Below are 23,525 nucleotides of genomic sequence, written 5' to 3' on the forward strand. Positions count from 1 at the left end.
GTGCGTACCCATTTCCCGCCCTTATACAAGGAGCTCTTTGGATCAGACTTTGAGCAGTCCATGCCTGTGGACGGGTAGCGGCCCCTTCGTCCGGCCCACTCTGAGGGGCCACAAACACCGTGGGGAATGTCGAGCATGAATCTGAGACACTTTACCAGTGCCCTGCACATACACACATACACAGCACAGACACATACACAAACAAAAAACAGGACAGCTTACCTGCTGCACACACTTTCCTTTTTTTGTTGTTGTTGTGGTTGATGTTGTTGTTGTTGTTGTTTTCCTTCGGGAGGGGGGTACAGCAAGATAACTTTTATTTGGAGGGTTGATTTTGTGAGGTTTATCTCCTCCTTTTTTTGACACAAGTGGGATTGGGAGGGCCCCAGGGAAAGGATGAGGAGATGAAGATGCTTGTTCTCTCTCTTTTTTCTCTCGCTTTCTCTTGCTCTTTCTCTTTCTCTCTCTCAGTCTGTCTGGCTGAACCTGAAGCGCTCATGCATACGACTCCGGAATGTTCCCATGATGATTTCCCCAAAATATCACCAGAAATGGTGTTTCCTACAAAACGTACTATAGTAACAAACCTTTAAATTCTTTATAGAAGGCAATTATTATTTTTGATCATTCTGCAAAATTGGTCTGAATTTAAAAAAAAAAGTTATATTGTATAAAAAGAAGAAATCAGTAATCCCTACATAACCAAATTCAGATAAATCCATTCCCAAACTTAAAAAAAAGAAAAGAAAAAAAGAACATGCATGAATTGTGACCAGTGCAGTAGACATGTGCTAGTTTTCATCTCTCTACTCTTTCTATCTTTTGCTGGGAAGCTGCTGCTCAGAATGTAAACCAGCAGTTAAAGAGGTCAAAAGAGAAGCACCAGATGAAGAGAGAGAGAGGGTGAACAGGAGAGCGAAGGAGAGAAAGAGAAAACATGGGGCACGTGGAGCAGAGCCGTCTGCATGGGGTATCACGAAACTGACGCCTTTCTAAGGACAATCGTTAAAAAAAACAAAAGAGAGAAGAAAGGAGAAAAAATAAATAGAATTCTGGTAATTCTAGTTTTTAAAAAATGCAATTACTTTTAGTTGTCGAGCACTTCATCCAGCGTGGTTGCTTAGTGAGATCCTATAAGGCCATCTGCTATTAAATCTTTTTTCTGGACAGATTATGGCAGTTTAACTGAGCACACCGCCACAACGCAAGGGTCCATTCCACCTGTTTTCTAAATGTGCTACAGGGTATACGGTCATAAGTACTTACTATACAGAAAAGAAAAGTAATGTTTATAGAATCTATTTTAAATAACATGTATGATAATAGTAGCTAGACTATTCTTAATTGTCAAGAATTGATAAGGCACTTTTATTTGCACCTTTCTTTAATTTAAGACTTGTATATTTACCTAGTGATGTGTTGCATGTGCAAACAGAAATACAAGCGAAAAACCACCGACTCACAGAGGCTACATGCTGGAAGCTCCTACAGGTGTGTGTGTGTGTGTGTGTGTGTGTGTGTGTGTGTGTGTGTGTGTGTGTGTGTGTGTGTGTGTGTGTGTGTGTGTGTGTGTGTGTGAGGATAAGATCAGTGCTGGGTAAAGGCTGACAGAGGTGTTCTAAGTTTCATTTGGTTTTCAGCTCAGATCTGTTTTAGCGCTTTACAGAACGAGAAGTGTGTGCAAGGCTGAACCTGATCCTAGATCAGCATGTTCTACAACACTGCCAGTCTGCATCTCACCTTGTCTGAAGATGTCGTGTTAGCAAGCTTGAACTTCCTTTAGGCACAATGCTCAGTTTCAGGACAAGTATAAAGCACAATAGTTAAATCATTTCCATGAAAGTGTGTGGAAAACAGGTGCTGGGGTTTAGAATCATAAATCCTCACCATATTAAGGCACAAGTCAATGGTTCCACCTAGTGGTGAAGAGTTCAGTACACAGCATCTCAGTATCTTCTACTATAACTTGAGTATTCATGTATTAATGATACAGCATGCAGACTTTCCTGTGTTAATTCTGCTTTCGTAGAACAGAGACTTGAGTTGAACTGAGCTTTTAGTTCTCACACAGCATCTCTGCAGCAGCCTTTGCCCAGCTGTACTGCTAGTAAGGAGACAGTAAAGAATAAGAAACATATTCAAAGCCTTGTCTGGTAGTAAAACTTCTATTTTTCTAATCTGTACAGTGCATAAGCTGATGAAAGAAGGAGAGGGAGAGAAAGAAAGTGAGATTATAAAGCACTTATTCCTGCAATAATTCGATTTTTGTGTCTTTCCAATTTTTTTTTGACAAAAACAATAGTATTATTAGTGTTATTATTTCCCCCCCGATGCGTAATTGTTGTCTGATTGTCGAGTCTAAGCCCTTCAAGTGTGCCATAGCAGTTTCTCCTAATCTCGAGTCCACAGAACATTCCAGTGAAATAATAATGTGACTCTTATTAAATGCAAACATGATACAGAAACACCACACCGATATCCCTCGAACAAACATTTCTGCTAGTTGTTAGTCAATCTGTAGTCACTTCTATTCGCTACACCACCTTTTCTCAATGCTCCTTATACAATATACAGTGTATTTTCCTCAGGGAAGAGTTGTACTTCTAACTCTGTTTGACTCAGTTAACATTCATTTTGATGAGATGCTGATAATTGGTCCTGCCCTCCATTATTTGCTGTACCTACATTCTCAATATAGCACAGTAACGTTAACAGGGTCATTAAAAGCACGGCTCATTAAACAACATTACAGTATAACGTTAAAATTAGACCACAGGTTTATTAGCACCGAGAACCTGTTTCGATAATCACATCACTTCGATTCAGTGCATCTACAACGTATTTGATTGATTGTTGCTGGCCAGAGATGTTGAATTTACACAAAAACATTCATCAAAGCTGTGAATGACAATCCAGCAGAACATTTCAAATTGGCAGCATGTGGACTTAAATACCAAATGCTCAGGGAGAACATTTTACTGGAAAAAAAACACAAAAACAGGGCAGACCATTTTGTAACGTAGCAACATCACATTTTCTCTTGGTGTTTTCATTTGAGTGTTTTTTGTTTTCTTTTTCTTTTAGAAGTACTTCTCTGCTGGTCAGTGTGTAAGATTCATCATCTCACATGCACTTCTCACATGTAAAAGATCCTACATATCTCATCACATCTCAGAAATGTAGAAAACAACAGTTTAAAATAGTCTCGGTGCACTCGCGTTACGCTACCAACAGGGTCCAGCATTATACAAAAACAAGCAATGAGCTCTACCGTCACCCCTTTTAGTGTAACTTTCACATATATTGTATGAGTCTATGTGCCAAATACCTCTTGTAGAATTAGCTCCACTAGCAGACTCTGCCCATGAGCCAGGAGTGCGTCGTGTTACTAATACGGGTTTCGACAGGGTAGCCACTGTAGTGGAGTTCCCGCTGAACAAGCTTTGATACGCAGAAGACTGTTGCAATTCTGTCCTTTTCAGTCTACTTGATCCATATTGTGGTGTCCTAGTGAATGCTAATTACAACGATACCCGTTTGCACCGTTAAAAAAGCTGTACTGATTTCTTTTTTTGTTGGTCAGTGTAGTTTGTTTTAGGTATTAAAAGCAATACAGGCTGTAAAGTAGAAACTTTGGACAAATTTATTTTTTCAATCAAAAGTACTGAACCATCTCTGGATTTGTGGTATTGACATATTGATGTACAGATAAATGCTCTCGCTTGTGAAAAGATCCGGTTGTGCATCATAGGTTTCCATGTTGTGTTGTGTTTCTGCGTGTCTTGAGCTCTTTCTACCCTCTTTGTTCATTTTGTAAGAAGCAATATGAGTGTGTGTGAGTGTGTGTGAGTGTGTGTGAGTGTGAGTGTGTGTGTGTGTGTGTGTGTGTGTGTGTGTGTGTGTGTGTGTGTGTGTGTGTGTGTGTGTGTGTGTGTGTGTGTGTGTGAAAGTCAAACCCCAGACAAGGCTTTAATACAGTAGATAAGGAGCAGCAGGGTCAGCTGGTGAAGTAAATGGTAAATGGATATCTTAGTTTTCCCAGGTTTTTACACACTCTTAGTAGCAAGTTTGAGCTCATCCATCAGGCTGGACAAGCATGACACAGTGCACGCCATTATCTTATTAAAAATCCTTCACACCAACATTATGCAATCCTGCCACTGACGGGCCTATGCAGTCTCAAATACCACAGAATGAGTTTACACTGTACCATCGTAATAACTCCGGCGTTCTTTCTTAGCGAGGGCACTTAGACTGCCAGAAGCCATTTGAATAATATTCACCATGTTTTAACACATGGAATTAACGTGTGATGTCATGCTTGTGACGCCATTTTGATTTGAAGGCGAAAGTGTTATTAAGATGTATAGATTAGCAATCATTTTCATTGCATTTATTTTTTTTTTTTTAAATGTGACCTTTTTTCCCGAAAGCACAGCTAATAAAGTGAGGTATGTTTTAGAATATAGAGCGAAAGACAAAAAAAAAGACAAACAAAAAAAACTTTTAGCCATAATCGAATGTCAAGCAATAATATATATGGTATATTATTATTATTCATCTTTGTGCATAGGCTTTGGACACCTGCATGTAAATACACCTCTTATTTATCACATTTTGTTTCTCTCTCTCTCTCTCTCTCTCTCTCTCTCTCTCTCTCTCTCTCTCTCTCTCTCTCTCTCTCTCTCTCTCTGATTTTGGTTTTTGTTTTCGTTTCGTTTCGTTTGTATATTTGACTAGTTCTGTTCCCAGGTGGAGAACTAAGAACTTCATATGTCCTGTAAACTGTACAGCTTGATTTCACTCCCTTTCTCTCTCCCCGTCAGCTTTCTGCTTTTAATTCACTATATTTAATGTTATTATTGATCACATGTATAAAAGTAACTTTGTAACATCTGTCTGTATAGGTTTAAAAAAAAAAGAAAAATGAAAGAAAGAAAGAAAATACTGCTATTAAGACCTACTCAGTGCAAATATTTATCTGTTTATTGGATACATCATGCTGTACAGTATCTCTGTTTTAGTATACTTCTCTCTTTTAGAGTTAGTTTGATAGCGGTAGGCCGTGCTGACATTTAATTTTGTGTTAAACTGACGTGTGGTGCTAGGTAAGTTACTTTCGTGAACAAAAGAAAAAATAAACATGCAAACTCTTGATTCATAGACAAGGCCACAAGATTAGTTCATTCATTTCACTAAGTATTGATGCATTCTTGATATTAGGACTCAATAAATGATAAGAATAACGATAAAGAATAACGATAGTGGTTAAATTTACTTTAAATCCCCGGCAAGTGCCTGTATCAGTGTGCTAGGCTCGGGTTTGCGCTCTTGTTTCCTTCTCACTTTAAGACTATAAGTAAAAGCGGTATCATCTAATTAAGATGCTATTATTAAACGTCGCATTTCTGATTTGTCACTATTAAAAAATGTTTAAGCTAAAGAAAAGCAGTATTGTGTCGAGCCTTTTTGATTGTGAGAACCACTGCCTAGACTTGCTTAGATTTTTTGCAAACGCAACGCCTACCGGTACTTTGCTCAGAATTCCTACGCTAGGGAACAAAATGCTTTAGATACACGCTACCCAGACACAAGAGCACATACTGGATGATTTCTAGAATTATTGGCAGTCTCATTTAGGTCCTGTTTATTTTCCGACTTGGCCTAGACTACAGCTTTGTGCGTATTTATTTTGTCTGCGCTAACGTATACGACGTCACTGTCTATCATTAGACTTAATTAAGCGCGCACACTGTGGCTTAAGCGTGAAAAGTGCAAGAGGTTGAAATTGTCAGCTGTAGGTTCATATTTGCTCAAATTGTTCTGTTCCTCTGTAGCAAGTATGACAGCTATCCTCGCAATAATACACAAACAACACCACTGAGTGCCTCTCAGTGGTCCAGGATGCAGAAATGACATAGTTTTCACTGTTCACTCTCTAGTCAAATGGTCATGTATTTGCACATGTAGGTGAATTCTATCCAAATTCTTCACATTTTTTTTCTTTCAATGTAACTGTTCTGTACTTTTGTTTTCTGACCACGTGAAACATTTTCCCACCGCTTATAGTTTTCCATGTTTTATGTCGCAAGCTGTTCTTGCAATGCACAGTCAATTTTCCTTTCCTCTGTTCCTTTTCTGCTGACATGAATATAACCTTGTGTAATAACAGTAAAACATGCATTCTGGATGTTTTATTTTCAGACCCTGTTTTTTGCGCATATTGTAAAGGACAATAGACAATCCACTCGGTGTTTCCCCCCCCTACTTTACAATACTTCCAATTTCTGTTCGTTATTGCAGACGAATGACTAATGCATTGGATTTGAAGTATTCACATGTGTATGTAAGATATGCATAAATACACGTTTAGATTTTGTTCCTGTCGTGTGTTTAAATGTGAGCTCGCAGGGGGTCTGGGTTTTACTCCACACACAAGCAGCATATACACGGGGAGGGAAAAATGCCAAGACAAGTTTGTGGTTGTCACAAATTTTTACATCACACGTTTGCTACTGATCTAACCGTGGGGAGAGATGATCATGTACCTTTTTATCCAGCTATTTTGAACTCTATTTAGGAGGTAGTATCTTCACAATAATAGATTTGCTCCTTCTCTTCGTCTGATTCTTGAATATGAAAATTAAGTATTTTGATTCATTTTTGTAAATACAGCTGTAAAGAAAAATAAGAAATTTAATGTTGTCTTTTAAATACTTTTCATTCTAATATGAATGTTGTTATATTGTACTTAGAAACTGTACCTTTAATATTACCTTTATTAAAAGTGCATTGGACACATCGATTTTAGATGTGCTTTATGTGCTGTTATCCCATAATAAAATTTACCGCTTGTAATTGGCTCTTATTTACTGTGATTTTTTTTTTTCCCAAAGGAAATGTTTACAGTCATTTTGAACCAACATTTATTTGAAAGTAGAAATAACTGTAGGGAGACAACGTGGCACAGCAGGTTCAATTTATTTGTACAGAGGTTTTATCAATAGACATTGCCTTTACAGAAGTGTAAAAACACAAATTTCATTTAAAATTAAGTTACTTTTTATCTCTAACATTCATCCCTATTGAATAAGCCTGAGGCGATGGTGAGATGAAACGCCATGAGATGATATGAGGAAAAAACAGGCATAGAAGGGAACCCATCCTCACTTGAGTGACACCGGACAGTAAATAATGTAAATGTAGATAACGTCAAGTTTGTAGTCAAGTGGACTCCTGAGGAACAAATAGGTCAGCGTAATGTCTGAGTTCATTATAAACATCATGTATAGAGTTTCTGTCCATATCTGTTTGGGTTTCCTCCAGGTTCTCCAGTGTCCTTACACCTCCTAAATACATGCTGCCAGTTAAGCTGTTCTAAATGGCTCCTTAGTGTAAACGAATGTGTGTACATGTGATAGACTGGGTGTATTCCCATCTAGAAGGCAGTAATCTTATCAGTCGATGGAAAAGTACAGAAAAACTGTTCAGTGGTTACAAACAGTACACACCCCTGTTTAAGGCAGGTTATTGTGAGTAAAAAATGAGAACAAGATCAATCATGTTAGGACTTTTTTCACTATCAGTATGAAATGACAACATATACAAATGATGTGAAAAACAATGAGAAATTATGAAAGGGTTTTTATAAAGACACCTTTCCCCATATCTCTAAAATAGTCATTCTGATTGTTATCACATGTGAAGAACATTCTACAAAAACAGCTGATCTGTACAACTGTATAGAAATGACATGAAATTGAATGGGATTCTGAACACAGCCACATCACCAATTCATTAAAAAAAAAAAAGGCTAAGCACACATATTTAAAAAAAAATGCATGAATGAAAGCATCTGGATTTAAACTCAAGTATTTAAAAAAAATAAAAAATTTAGCCATTAAAAATTAACTCAATTTTTTGTTTAATTATTCTATTTCTTTACAGCAATTAAGATTTCTAACAGGTATTTCTAAGGTTAAAATAAATGTGCAATTATTAAAAAGCTGCAAGCAAGAAAACTAAACAAACAAACACGTAAACAAAGAACAAATTAAACAAACACACAAATAAACAAACAAATATATAACAATAGCCCCAAACAGGACTTACTGTTCAGTGTATAATACAAAATACAGTTCCTTCCTCCCCTGGTTCTTGGTACTTGGCTGGATTTATCTAAGTGCTTAGGACTCTAAGATTAATAAATATTTGTGTATTTATGATCTAATACTGACATGTTTGTGGATTCAAATAGAGCCAGTCGGTTCTTATTAAACACCAAACACACTCCATTACTTTAGAAATGGAAATGGAAAACAAACATAACAGGCGCTTGTGCGGAACTATATATACGTTTGGTGTTCCAACACGGTCACCATTTTTTGTTGAACTGTTTATACTAGTTCACATAATCAAAACGCGTATATAGCATTAGCAATAAAGCAATAAAGCAATAAAGCAATAAAGTCGTTAGTTTATAAACGATATGCTGCACTCGTGTATGCAGAAAGGAACTAATTTTTAGTCGATATTAACAGTCCGTTTGTGTTCACAGACATGGAGTTGAATTGGTAAGCTAAATGAGCTAGTTAGCTAAAGATTGTTAAGCTCATTGTAGTCAGTTAGAAATGTATTTTAAATTATCATACGTTGTGGGATCTGTTTTTTTTTTTAAAACATTTTTTATAAATCACCGTATTCTGCAAAAGCAATTGGAGTTTGACGTCATTTGTTATCGCCTGGGTAACGGTTTGTACTTCCGGTTAGAGCTGAGATGATAATAGCTTTGTAAATGTTTATCCACTGTGTCAGAGTCAGACTGTTGTGGTCAGTTGTTTTGACTAATGCAGATGTCTGTACAGGGATCAGACTCCTGTCGCAGACCTGGGCCCTTTCTCTAAAGATGTCTTTGATCAGTTCTCTCTTGCACCCACCATAAAGGAGCTCTGGGCCATGTTACACAGGTAAAGTCACTCATAGTGAAATTTGTATACCATGTTTCATGCTGTGGAATATTACATAAATTATAAAATTCCATACTGATATCAGTAATGTCACTATTTTATAATCAAAGTGATTCATTTCACCTGTCAGTATTTATATTGTTGTATCTGATCAGTGTAAATCATAGAACTCGTGTTGCGTAAGATTTATTTGTGATGATACCTAACATGAATATTTGAGACATGGAGCTTGACACGGGCAACATGTTTTTAGGGGTCACTGGAGACTAATGAGTGGTTTATAAGATGATTTAGTTTAGTCATAAATTCTAATATAATTTTTTTAAATGCTGATATCTACTTTAACTTCAGCATGGTGCTGTGCTTATTTTACTTCTTATTTATAGCTTGGACAACTCAAAATTCATAAAGGTGCCAAATAAAACCTTTTAGATAATAAAACATCGTCTTTCGAAATGTTCCATGTCATTAGCAACAATCACTACCACAACCAGTATAATGGGCTTTTTAATGGGATGGTGTTCAGCATATATGGCAATCATTTTATTAATGAAAAAATAAATACAGATGTGTATACACATGTATAGTAAATGCCAATGTTCATGTACATTTTGAAGGTTTATTCACAAATGATTAGAACTTACAGACACTTTGGTCTTGTGTGCAGACCTGGTCTTGTGCTCTGGTTCGAGCTTCCCTTAGCTAGTGTTCCTGAGGGATTCAGTGTTTCTCTTCAACTATTAATTATTCACATGGTCCTACTTTGAAAGTGTCTGCAGACAGCATGTTGCCATTTCATTGCTATGCAGATGGCACTGAATGATCCAGAATATCTAGAGGCTGATCTAATTTCTTCCCTAGCCACCTTTATTCAGGTCAATCATCATTCCTGTATTTTCCCTGAATTTTCCTCAAGAGTTTTTATTTACTTCCTGACCCAAGTTTAGAAACTTGCCATCACTTTAAAGATTGAACTTTTTTTTAACTTTGGTCAAAACATCAGCATGGTATCGCATGGCACAAAGACTGGTTTTAACCACTCAAATCCAGTCTGTTTCAGGTTCTTCCTTGTTCTCTAGCAGAACCCATTACTCAGATGTCAGACCCCACTGATTGATTGTTACCGTAGTGTTTTGCTTGGAGCAGCTGAATACGCTTCAACGTGTTAAGAATTCAGTAGCCAAATGTAATCACTGTTATTTCCCATAAGTATGTTACCCCCACCCTTAGGTTAACCTTTACACTGGCTCCAATCTTTCAGTCCTGGCTCCACTTCCTACACACTCATGTTTCATTTCCCTGTTATAGGCGTTTCAGGGTTACGGACCCCAAACTTGGAACGATATACTGTTATAGCTTCTGTGTTGTTCCTAGTTGTCCATACGGTGCAAAGTAGATGTTTTAGTCTCTTCCTGTCTTTCATCTGCTACCGTTAGAGGTCACCACAGCAGATCATTGTTCCATGTATTTGATTTGGCACCTGTTTTACTTCCTGACGCAACCCTCCTATTTGTATCCGGGCTTGAGACCGACACTGAGTCATGAGCCAAGGCAGTATTAGCATCAGATCCTAACCGCTAAACCAACAGGGAACAAGATAGATGACTTATTATAATATCTTAAAAATTAGAAAGGTGTGTGATCATTACGTCTAACTTGATTTTTATATGCTCCAAAACATTGAATGTAAATATAAATGGATTTAAACAAGTGTGATAAGTCATTAATTAATGTAAAATTGCTCTGTTATGAAAGGATCGAAATACTTTGGGACATGCTGTTCTAAAAAAAAACAAACAAACAAACAAATCTTTTCTTCACAGCAGGCCAAATCTCACCACCCTGTTGTTGATTATTTTTCTGTAATTTGGTAAAGTTACATCATTCAGTAAATAATCATTCTAGAAGTCATACTAGTAAACTTTTTTTTTCTGTGTTGCTTAATCTACCACAGACCTAACCATGCTTTTTTATTTGCTTATTTTATTGCTTATTTACTTTCTTACTTTCTTTTTTCCTTTATATACAGGAATATGGGATTTTTTCTCTTGTGTTTTTTTTTTTTCATTTTCATTGTATTTGTTTTATTTAGCATTAAATCAGAACTATGAATGATATTCTACTTTTTAGAAATGAATTCATCCTGTAATGCTTTACCTTTAAAGCCCTGATGAAAAAGCCAGTTGTGCTCAACGTAACAAAGGCACACCGCAGACCAGCGTCAGACAAGGCCAAAAAAATTCAGACTGCAAAGAAGCTCTTCCTGAATATCAGTATAAAGTTTCTGAGAATACAGAAAAAAAATTCTTCCTTAATCCAAGAGTGCCTTACCCCTGCTTCTCCTCTCTCAACCGCAAAGAAAGAGTGATGTGTATAAACACCCTTAAGAACAACAAGCAGTCCACGGCTCCTCAGGTAAACTCTGTCGTCGTCATCATCATCATCCTGCTTTGCAACTGAGCTTTTAACAAAGAATGCTCAAAACCCGAGAAACAATCCTTCAACTTTTTTTTTGTTTGTTGTATTTTTTTTTAAAATTAGAGTTTAATAGAGAAGGTGAATACCGAGGTGGCAGAGTTTATGAAGTACCTGCAAGATGTTTCTAAAGTGTGCGCTGATGATTATAACTTCATGCCCCCGGGAGCTGCTCGATATTCCGAGGTACAGCACAGTTCCTCAGAGTGTTACAAATTCTGCATGCCCTTAAGCACTGACTCTGCTACTTGTCTTTGCAGGACAGCTCACCCTCATGCAGTCATTTAATCTGAAACTGGGATCGAAACTGACTTCTTTTCCTTTTGGGTTAACAGGAGTATTTTCAACATTGCTTGGAGCACATGAGACACTACCCACAAGTGTACAGTATTCAAGAAATCACCAGTTTAACAGGCGGGAAATTTGTCTCTGATATTTCGCTCAACTTTGAGAAGCAGCTGCTTGCGATGGTAAGATGCCTTTTACAGCTTATTAGAATGTGGCTTAATGTAGAAGTGGGAGATATGACCTAAAAATCTGATCCTGATTCTTGATTGTATGCTTTGCTTACAAACTGCCAGCGATACATTAAAGTCGATTAAACACTTTGATGTCATTGAAAGAAATTATAAATTTATATATTTTTCAAAGATTTTTTTTTAACACATAATTGAAAGAACTTATCTGTAATTCTTATCTTATTGTTGTAGTTATTACTTCAATAACTTCCACACTTTCTCCTAAGGGCACCATAGAGATGGTCGAAAAACGAATGCTGACACAAAGCACACAGCTACCAACGGATTATGAGTCCATTTCAGCTGTGAACCCTCCAGATAAAAAAGCTGCTCGTTTCCACACAGTAAGTGATGGCATTTTAATACACGATGCACGATGCATTACAGCTTCACAGCTCCAGGGTCCCGTTTCAATCCAGGGCTCAGCTTATCGTCGGTACGGAGTTTCTGTCCACGATTTACCTTGAACCTGAGCATAAGAGCATCCTTACTTTGATAACTTTTAAGTAATAAAGAGATTTCTGAAAATAAACTTTATTTTTCTAATTCAGCACTTTCAGAAACATTTTTAAAAAATGCTTAAAAAAACATATTGATGATGATAGATCTTTGCTCGGGTCAATTTAAGGAATGATCGTAAATCATATCGAGGATAAAATAAATGTATTTAGTGTGTTTAAATAAAATCTAAAACTATGCAGTATTTGTTTTATTTTCATATCTTATTTGAACTCATGACTATTAAAACGCAAGTGCCATCAAATGCATCCCTGGACAAGTGGATGATTCCATATGTTTGGTTAAGACTGCTAATATTTTAAATGAATCTAACATTTATTAGCTAAATCAACATTACATGTGTGTTGATGTTTTAATAAAAACAAATGGCTGGGGTTCATTATATTCTGCATTGTAGGGATGGACAAATAATTTGGTGGAAATGCCACTAGAGGGTGCTATTAAATCTGTTTTGTTTAGGCTGCTAGTAGTTGTTTCACAGAAAACAGAGATGTCCTGTTCAACCCTTGTCCTTTTTTTCTTTTTTCTTTTTCTTTTTTGCAGCCTATCAGCAGCGACACAAATGCAGAAAAGCTCAGTGCTACATTTGAGCCACATGTGTGTCTAGCGAAAGAGGCCTTCTTCCAGCTGCTGAACAACAGTGTTGGGTTTACTGAGGCATGGGAACTGCCAGTCTGTGTGAAAGTAAACCCTGCAAAAGGTAAGAATTTTTCCATCTTTCCTCATCAGATTCCGATTCAGAATCAGCTCATCACTCAAATCATAACCTGACGACCGGAAGAGAAAAGATCGACTAAAGATTTTAGCTACAAACTGCCATTGTCTACTAGCGCACCATGTAGTAAATGAATACAGCAGGGATGTTTGGACACAAAAAAAGCCTAACGTGTAAGATGATTGCCGTACAGGTAGCACTCGGAGTAAAACGGTGTACATCGACCCTCCTCTGCTGAAGACGGAGATGACATGGAGAGAAAGAAATCACCTCTTCCATGAGGAGAGTGTAAAACTGGCCTACAAGAAGACCGGTTCGAATCCTGTGTTTTTCCTCACATCAGAGGACTACAACAATAGAACTGGCTTTGCCACAGAGGTAAGTTCTCACTTCAGTGAGGAAAATGTCAACACTTTTCAATCCTCAGCTACACTTTTAGGAACCCGTAAGCATGATGATGAATTATATTGATTATTCGGTGTTGTTTGTTGTTTATGTTGTTCAGAAAGCAAGCAGCAGGCCAGTTGTTTCATTCGATACCAATGATCTAGATTTCGATGTGGATTTAACCGACTTGGAATCATTTGGGGAGTCTTGTCAAGTGAAAAAGAAAGTAAAGGACAATGAATCGAAAACTCAAGTACCTTCTAAAAATGAACCACTGGGATTATTCAAACCTAAAGTAGAATTAGATACAGATAAAACATCACACACATTAACCAATATGACTTGCACACCTAAAGACATTATATCAACACTTTCTACACCAGCAAATGAAGACGAGCAGGAAGAAGCAGCCAGGCTGAGTGTAGAGGACAGCTCAGTGGACGAGAGTGCTGAGACTACTTTGAATTCTGTATCTGAAAAAAACCCCTTTGAGTTCGACTGTGGATGAGACTCCAGCCAAGCGAATGAGGCGTTCCTCTATGAACACTGATTCTGATGAGGAACGTCTCATTATCGATGACCCAGACTCCCTACAGAGGAGAGGAGAGAATGAGAACCAGGTGACTGTCCCCGAGACATCCTCTGTGAGTGATTTGAGTGTGCAATTAAGTCCAAGCGGATCTGCTAAAGGAGCTAAGAAAGGAGCCAAAAGGCCCAGAGTGTCAGCAGATTGTGACCAACTAGGGCATATTTTACGAATGCAGAACGCCATGCTGAAATCCACAGCGACTAAAAACCAAGAATCTCCAAAAGCACCAGCTGCAGATTCTCACCCAGCAGAGCCAAAACCCAACATCCACCCTGTGTCTCTGGTCAAACCTAGCGTGTCCTCGTACCTGGACTTGGAATACAGAGAAGGGCTGCAGAATGAGGCTGCAGCTTCTGCCATCTCTCAGCCCACGGCGCAAAGAAAACGTTAGTATTCTTTTTTTTTTTTTTTTTTTTGATGGATACCTGTGCCTGTAAAGTGGCTGGACTGTTGTCCTGTGCCTGTTTAGAGTGTTATCGTTACTGGTGAAAAGTTGAATTAGATTAGCATACCAGTCCCTCAAGGATTTCACTGGTGTTTTGTTTTTTTGTTGTTGTTTTTTTTGTGATTGTTAGCATCCAAAAATGCTGTGTTTGTGTGGAAGCACAGGATTTTTCTTGTAATCTACTACCACAGAAACACATGTAATTACTTTCTAAAACAGCTGTACTCATGATGCACATGAGTTGAATAGGCCTTCGGTTGAATGTGTGATGCTGTCACACAACTCCTCTTGGTAATTTAAAAAATATTGCAATTTCCTTCAAATATTGTGTAGTTTGACTGATTTTGCATTGATTTTTGCTATCAAATGAAAAATTGTGAAATCCTGGAGGGACGGGAATACCTACAGTGTGTGAATGACCCCGATGATATCTTGCAGCTTGAAGCTTGTCACCTGATAATCAGTGTGTGTCACTAACTTTAGAGATGTTATGCAGCTCCTGTAGCTACTATATTAGTGATCACCTCAAATATGAGGGTTGGAATTAAGGGCTCTGAGACCAGATTTTGTAATTGTGTGTGTGTGTGTGTGTGTGTGTGTGTGTGTGTGTGTGTGTGTGTGTGTGTGTGTGTGTGTGTGTGTGGCAGGGCTGCTGAGAGAGGAGCTGTTGGTGAGTGCTGAGGATGAGGAGGACTATGTAGCTCCTGAGGAGGGTAGCATACTGTATAAACTCTACAGTCTTCTAGATGTGCTGCTGATGGTGCGTAGCACTGTATCCATTGCTCATCCCAGACATGACCAAGAAACATTCAGGGTAAGTAGGAAAATTCCAAGAAGCTAAAAATGGGTATAGCCTGATAAAAGCCAACAATCCAAAACAAATCCAAAAGTGTTCCAATTCATCCCAAAGGTGTTCTGTTGGGTTCAGTTCTTCAACTTCAATGTTCAATGTTTTTATAGAGCTTGCTCTGTGCACAGGGGGAATTGTCATGCTGGAACATGGTTCCAGTTCAAAGGCAAGTTATACTACGGTATACAATATTTGCGAATATTTGTATCTCAGTATCAACAATGGACGTCCGTAAAGTTATTAGAAAGCTTAAGTATTCAGCAAAAATCTGATGTTGGGGGAACTTAAAGCATTTTTATTAGTTAGTTATAACGTATGTGTAATAATCTTCACTTTCATGTCTCTATTTTTAGGTCATAGCATAATGTATACCTGTTTGCACATTGTGCTGTTTGCTGTCAATAGGACACACAAACCAGGTTACCTATTAGGTGTATAATTAGTACAAGATTAACTACTGATGTAGTATGCCACTGTACCAAAACTTGTATTGCTGGAAAGAAGAATCAGGTGACTTTAAACATAAAGAGCTGGAGGTTGTGCTTCCCTGAGTGTAGCCTTACTTTATAGCTCAACCGCTACTTTACTAGCTTTTTTTTGCTAGGCCTGATCGAATGGTGTGCAACATAAATGAAGACTAAATTGTGTAGAGAATAACAGTGCGGTGTCTGTGTTGGTACAGGCTGTCCCTGTGCATGTGCTGCCCAAGCTGGAGTACCAGCTGTGTTACGGAGTCGAGAGTCTGACCCATACCGAGGCGTGCCAGCTGTGGGCTGAGCAGCAGCTTCACTCCAGCACGGTATCTTTTATAGGTAAGATGTTCACTCCCGGCTGTATGTTTCATAAGGGGCTTCTATGCATTTATCATCAGGTGTTACTGACTACTGACAGCATGGCCTTGTAGTAATGACAGACTAATGACTCTGTACGCCCTTTAGCTGGGGTGGGTCTAGCAAAACAAACACTGTCATCAGAAAAGTAAACATACTATTCATACAAGTCAGCATTTGTACAGAAGTACCCAGAATGGTTTTTATATCGGTTAATTCTGAAGAATTTGCCGTTAAGAAATGCTACCATGCAGGCTTTGATAAAGACTTCTGGTGAGTCAGTGTGAACAGGACGGGGTGAAGTCAGTAGTTAGGGGAAGCGGCCCAACCCCACAGCCCCCACCCTCGACCGTCTCCACATGCCTCACGCATGACGCACATAACCTCTGTGACTGTTTATTGCCATACTATTGCCATAGCAACTATTATTTTAACAAAACGTTAAAAAGCAGTTGGTCAGCAAACTTGTTTTTCAGCTCAAAGCTGTTTTTCAGAATGATGTTTTTTCATTTTTCAGAATAAAGCTCGGTGTGTTTACGACAGATTATAGTTTAATATACAGAAGTGAACTGACCTGGAGATTTTATTGGTTTTGTTTTAAAAGCTTTTAAGTCAGAACAAAATAAGTATGCAGTCCTGAAAGAATGCAAAGGGAGGCACAGTCTTATCCTCTCTTTTCAGTCAGACATTCCTTTATCTTTGTTAAGGAATCTAGTCTTTTTATTGGGCTTAGTCCAGGATCTAGCTTGCTCAGTGACCCTCTGCCCGGCCTTGGCCTTGCTTTCACACTGAAGTGTTGCATTTCTCTGGCAAGGCTTCATGAGAAGTTTTACCCTGGCCGAAGGAGGTGTTTGTCTGTGCTTTTCTTTGAATGTGCTCAATTCTGATGTCTGACATTTTGGGGTAAACTACGCTGTAACATTAGAAATCCATATTTGATTGACTAAACACAGAGAGATAAAGTTCTATATTATCACTGCAAATCAATGTGAAATCACTGCAAATGATTTATAAGTCAAATCAAAATAAGTATATTAGCTATTAACCAATGGTCAGGACAGACGCGGAGTGGTTATGGGTGTTGCCTGGACTTGAATAGGCTTGTGTTTCTGATCGAGTTACTGAGTGTAAACTGAGCTGTCTTTGGAGGATATTAAATATAAATACAACTTTATGAGCATTGTCATTTATCTATCTCAGGTGTTCATGGCATTCTTGAGACTTCTCTTTCTATAAACACGACACTATCTCACAGTTCTCTTCCCATTATGAATAGCTTGACTTGGTGATTCTAATTATTCATCTCATACGTGGAGTGCACTCTTTACAAGATCTTTGAGATAATGCTCTCATTCAGTCTATTGGATGTTGCCTCATGAGGAAGTTTCTCACATTTCCTAAACTCAAGTCAGCATGTGGAGACGTGTCTGTCCTGTATTCTCTACAATAGCTCACGTAGCCTTCAGAGTTGAATAGAGTGATGCAATGCTTGCTTTACAGCAGCATGCTCCTGCTTGACTGTGCCCTGCTCATCCAGCACCATCAATCATATGGGAAAGTAGCGTATCAGCAAATCACTAGTGGTATTACCTAGAAACTCTGTGTGTGTGTGTGTGTGTGTGTGTGTGTGTGTGTGTGTGTGTGTGTGTGTGTGTGTGTGTGTGTGTGTAGGCCGGATTAATGCACACTCATCAAAGGTAGTGCTGCTTCAAGAGCTCCAGCCTGACTGGATCCAGAACACCTGTGATTTCAGGTAAACTCACTGCATGTCCTCATTTCCCCTTTTCTTTCATTTACTAGGATAGTCTCATTGCGTAAAGTCAGATATCACACGATCACATATCATAATTATTGCACACTTAATTGCATTTCTTATGTTTGACTAGCTTAATATTTTGACTGTTCTGCATCTGGATTTGTCTTAATAGATTATTAATAGTTATTCAGGTTTACAGATACACTTTTCTTTTAAAATCCATTTTTTCCCATCTTACAGACCAGCCAGGTGCTTGAACACACTCCACCACATATTGAAAAAAGTCATGAGGTAAGATCTTATCTTTATGCCAGGGATTGATATTTGTTGAAGCATTTCCCATAAGTTAGTCCCAGCATAACTCTGGTTAGAAATTTAAATCAACTTGTTTTCACCATTGGTGTAGTACAGATTTAAACCCAAGTCTAATGTACATGTACCTGAACATATACCTAAAGCTCCAGAGTTCTCCAGTTTCATCCCACTTCAGTGTGACATAACAGTAGGTAAATTGGTTAGGCTAAGTCGCTCCAAGGTGTGAATGAGTGTAGGAAAGTGTGTATCAATTTGATCTCAACCAGGATGTATTGTACCACATTCCTAACAGTGAAGGTCAATGAAGGGTGTGTCGTCTGTGAGTTTTTATACTCAACACTATGAATCCTTATATATGCAATGTTTATGCATTTCCACCATACAGCTATAACATTCTAAAATTAAGTATTGTTGATAATTATGAATGGTAATAAATTATACTGTAAGCAGTATAGACTTGAATGTATTCTAACGCACCTTTTTTGAGGTACTTCTTCCCACTGCCCATCTTTACTACACGCCTGCACAATTACTACATAGTTTTCACAAACTCAAAGTGCTTGGTTTTGTGAAATCAGATTCTGATTGACGCTTTGGGAATAAACAAAGTCATTGGTCAAACCTCACACTTTCTCCTCTGAGGAATGAAATGAAGTGAATACTACACCGTACCAAGTCACCGGCTACACATTAGATTTGTGTTATTGTACAAGAATGTTGTGGTCATGTGACTAGGCTGTCAGACGTATAAAAATAAGCCCACAAACTTTTCACTGTCTCATAATGTTTGCATCAAAATAAAATAATAGTTTTAAATAATTCAAAAGTGAAAGACAGTCGATCAAATGTAATTTGAACACCGTCATTTATGATATCCACATTAGTTTTAAGTCCTATGGCTGCCAATATTCTGTTTTGTTTTTTTACCTTTCTGGCTTCACACTTTTCAAAGTTTCTCTGTGTTCTCTTGTCATTTGTCATTTTGTCAATTCACATGTTCCTCATTTCAACCTTTTTGTTTCCTGGTGCACCTTGTGAACTATTTGATGGTTTTTACTAAAGATTGCATTTCCCTCTTTTACAAGTTTCAAGTCCATAATGTTCAGTATTTATATGAATAAAAATTAAGGTTTTAACAGTATGAGCTGATTCATACCAGTAAACAACTGCTTCTGACATTTCAGCCCAAAACTTTAACCTTTTTGGGCCTGATATTTAGATTTTACTGTGTTTACTTTTCAAAACGTTTCATTAATAGTTTTGAGGTAGTCTTGTTTGAGGAATTGATACTTACACACTATAATTATTAATGTACTTTTGATTTCACAATTATGTTCCTCACACTTTTTCATTTGAACCTTTCTTTTGTCACCTCACTACTAGCTGGTTTTGGAATTTATGTTAAGGAATGTTGAGTATGTTGTGAGTCAGTCCAAACCAAACCTGCACCCAAACTGGGTTTGTGCTGTTGCACAATTGGCTGCTGTCACTAATGCTGATCCAATCCAATCCCCACCAGTCATTTGTCATTTCATAAATCAGCAGCCTGAAGCATAGATTTCTTTTTTCTGTGTCAACCCACACCCACTTTCTTATGTGCCCTGTTTGTTTCTCATCTATTTCAGCTTACAAGAGGGGAGATATCTGTTGGGCCACAAATCTGGTGATGCTTTTTTGACCATATTCAAAGCCAATGATGGAAAAAAGCCCACTCGGTGTGTCTATGAACTCCAGGCTGTCCACTGTGGACCTCCTTTAATCCCAGAGGCCAGAATTCCCTGGGTTCCTGTGGATCCCAACTATCTCATGCCATTTCACAAGAAATACTGTAGACCTCCATGCACCTTTCCTCCACATCCATCCACGCAACCTAAGGTATAACTAGCAGAACACTTCCTTCTGCTTTGAAAGAAATGAAAGAAATGTATATCCTATAGACGGTAGGTTCCTCTTTAAAAAGACAGCCTGAAAAATAGTTTCTTCTGAACTGTGACCATTATTTCCCAACTGCTAGAAACTGAGATCACATTGGTGCATATCTGTTTCTCTTATCAGATGGGCTGCAGTAATTACCATTCCATTCACATGCTCCAGAAATTACAAAAAATCGGCTAAACCTCAGTCTGTGAAGCTGTGTCATGGTGGCTGTACGTTGCTACAGGCCCAGAGGTTTGCCTAGCATTAGTAGCTTAGCCATTTGAAGACGACCACATTTGGTTTCATACAGTGCTATCATAATAAGCTATAAAACTTTTGAAGGTCTATTTACTAACTTTTGAAGGTCTATTGAATACAGTCCCCGCTGAGATTATTGAAACAACAACAGCCAATTCCTTTGTTTTTGCTATGACTTTTGAAAGTGTTAATGTAACCAAGTTAATGTAACAATGAAAGCATGGATACATTTCTTGGCATTATATAGAGTTAGAGTTTTTTTTAATGGTGATATTTTCTTTCATATCATTTGAAGACGACCACATTTGGTTTCATACAGTGCTATCATAATAAGCTATAAAAATTACTACAAAACTTGAAAGGTCTATTGAATACAGTCCCCGCTGAGATTATTGAAACAACAACAGCCAATTCCTTTGTTTTTGCTATGACGTTTGAAAGTGAAGCCTAACTATAAGACTGTTATATGCTGTACTGTATATCTCGTACTGTAATGTTGTTAATGAAAGCATGCATACATTTCTTAGCATTATATAGAGTTAGAATTTTTTTAATGGTGATATTTTCTTTCATATCGTTATAGGCTATTAGAGAGCATTTATTTGAGTCCAAGCTTTCATGTCTTTGAAACAGTCTTCTATTTTCCATGGCTCTACTACTACAGTTTAACTGTGTATCAGTTTAGAAGTTGAAGGTCCATGAATTACACACAATATGAGAGAAACATAAGAAACCTAAAACAGAACCTTGAACATTAGTATTGTCTTTTTCAGGTTCTAATTAACACTATTGAATTAATTTAATTCAAAATTTAAGCTAAACAGATGCATATGCACAAGCCAAGACTAGTAGTCTTAACTAGTGTCCACCTTAACTAGTGTCAGTCCCAATGATGCCACAGCTATCAATGATCAAGAGCCAAGGGAGCAAAAATTGGTCATGCATTTAGGGTAAGAGGGAAGACATAACCCTTTCCTACAAGCTTCTGTCTGTCTTGTGACCAGATTAGGGAGAAAATGGAGAAAAATTCTTCTCATAAATGTGGCATTCTAAGAGAAGCTTTAAACTTTAAAAGTTTGGTGACTGCTAATATTTCCAGGATAATAAAGTCTTGTAGTATATTTTTATACTTTTATTTCCAGACTAAATTGACAAAAGCCAAACATAAGAAGCTGAATAGAAATGCAAATAGATAAAAACTATTAATTAGATAGAAAGACATCAAGTTAAATCAAGACAGTAAATAATTCATTTATAGCTGAAATATATAAATACATTTAGATCACTGATGTTGCTAAAACAAAGGTTAGATTTATAACTAAGAAACTGATAAAAACATTTATCCCACTGCAACGGAAAACACACAGCTGAAATTTAAGCACACGTCACTCTGACTGATTGAATTAAAAAACTGAATGTGCTGCTGCGAGTGAAATCTGTGTACTATGACATTCTTGACTTATTGACAATTTGCTATTCTCTCTGTAACATTTCAACACTTTTTTTACACACAATCCTTCAGGCAGGATGGTGCGGTGAAGCAAAGTGGGATAACAGCACGACTACATCTGCACCACCGAGGCAAGGAGCAACAAGGACGGCCAGTCAAAAGCGAAAGAAAAATAATAAAAAAAACAAAAACAGACAAATACAAACATGCAAACAGAATGAAGATGAATGTGAAAAAAGTGAATAAATAAGTGATGAGGACTAACATCTGTTAAGTGAAGGATTTGAGTCTGCAAACATAACCTAAGCAAAGAATATGCTAAATATCCAGTAGATCATTTGTACTGTAATTCTGCATTTTTTTTTCAGTTAAGTTTGTTGTCTAGTTTTGCTACGTCATTCCTACACACGGGTGTGTGAAAATTGTTTTCTTTAGATATTGCAACAAACCCGAGATCTATGTCAGTTTCATTGTGAAACTTTGAAAAAAGTTTGTAATAGTTTTTTTTTTTTTTTTTTTTTTTTACTTGTAAAGTAACAATAAATTATATATATTTTCCTTAAAAAAATCCTTATTTCATTCTGCACTGTGATGTGTTCATTTTTCTCTCCATGAACAAGGGACCACATATGTATTTGTATACAATTTAGTTTATTTGTAAATTGTTTGCAGGAGAATTTACACAAGAACTGTGGAGCATCCAGTTCACAAGAACTTGTGAGATTGCGCAAATGTGGATATGATGAAACCACTAATTTGAGCCTTGACTAACAGGCTCCAAATGGTGTAGCTTTTGGAAGTTACTGCAAATTTCAACATGAAATTTTATTAAATGCTAGTTTTAAAAAAATTAATTGTCAATAAGACTAGCTATGAAATTAGGATGAAATTAATTGCCCACTATGAAAGGAAGAAGGGTTAGTGGGTGCTTCTGGTAGCCGGCACGCTGCATTGGCTGAGCTGTATTTTTGGACCAATTAGTGATTAAGAGACAAGCTGTTTACTCATCACCATGTCATTCTCAGCAGTGTGAGCTGTTTGTTAGCTTTATGGAATATAAATCAGCTGTGTCATAGAAGTACTTTGTAATTTATGGACAACTGGCATTTTCAACATTAGCACACCAGTATGAACAAAATCCCTATTACCAAATGTTTAGTAAGTTTGGGAGTTTTCAGTTCAGCTTGGCCCAAAAAGAAAAAGCATTTCAACACAATAAAGCCAAATGAATGTGTCTGAGCCAAATGTCAGTTACTGACAAGAAAGCTAATCCCTAGTAAAGGAAAGTGCGGGTCTTTATGGTGGACGTTTCTTTAAATCAGTTTGTGATGCTTTGTCCTTGGTTCTGTTATGTCATGAAATGGCTGCAGTTTTCATCCTGACTGTTATGTATCTGATCTCCTTACCTTTAGAAGTTAATGTGTAGTTTGAAACCGGTAATTACAAGACTTTTAGTTTTCTCGCATGAACTGTAATCAAACACTAAAGGTGTATTTTGGTCTCTAGGTGAAACAGAGACTTAAAACAATAGTGTG

General features: G+C 37.5%; 2 protein-coding genes across 3 annotated transcripts in view; both read left to right on the plus strand.

The window, feature by feature from the left end:
* Positions 1–6,863, plus strand: part of roraa (RAR-related orphan receptor A, paralog a) — a 251,793-nt gene extending 244,930 nt beyond the window's left edge. For both annotated transcript variants that reach the window (XM_027173029.2, XM_027173031.2), the window contains one exon: positions 1–6,863. This exon is cut by the window's left edge and continues 87 nt beyond it. In XM_027173029.2, the coding sequence (XP_027028830.1) occupies positions 1–78 (78 nt within the window). In that variant the 3' untranslated portion in view covers positions 79–6,863.
* Positions 6,864–8,368: 1,505 nt separating this feature from the next.
* Positions 8,369–22,382, plus strand: ice2 (interactor of little elongator complex ELL subunit 2). Its single transcript, XM_027173233.2, is given in 16 exon segments — positions 8,369–8,573; positions 8,865–8,966; positions 11,132–11,381; positions 11,508–11,627; positions 11,777–11,911; positions 12,187–12,303; positions 13,022–13,178; positions 13,387–13,571; positions 13,699–14,069; positions 14,071–14,555; positions 15,262–15,428; positions 16,147–16,276; positions 17,966–18,047; positions 18,291–18,341; positions 19,991–20,240; positions 22,063–22,382. Coding segments are annotated over 16 exon segments (2,790 nt in total). The 5' UTR covers positions 8,369–8,559; the 3' UTR covers positions 22,237–22,382.
* Positions 22,383–23,525: the final 1,143 nt, after the last annotated feature.

Source organism: Tachysurus fulvidraco, chromosome 10, assembly GCF_022655615.1.
Source record: "Tachysurus fulvidraco isolate hzauxx_2018 chromosome 10, HZAU_PFXX_2.0, whole genome shotgun sequence".
NCBI lineage: Eukaryota > Metazoa > Chordata > Actinopteri > Siluriformes > Bagridae > Tachysurus > Tachysurus fulvidraco.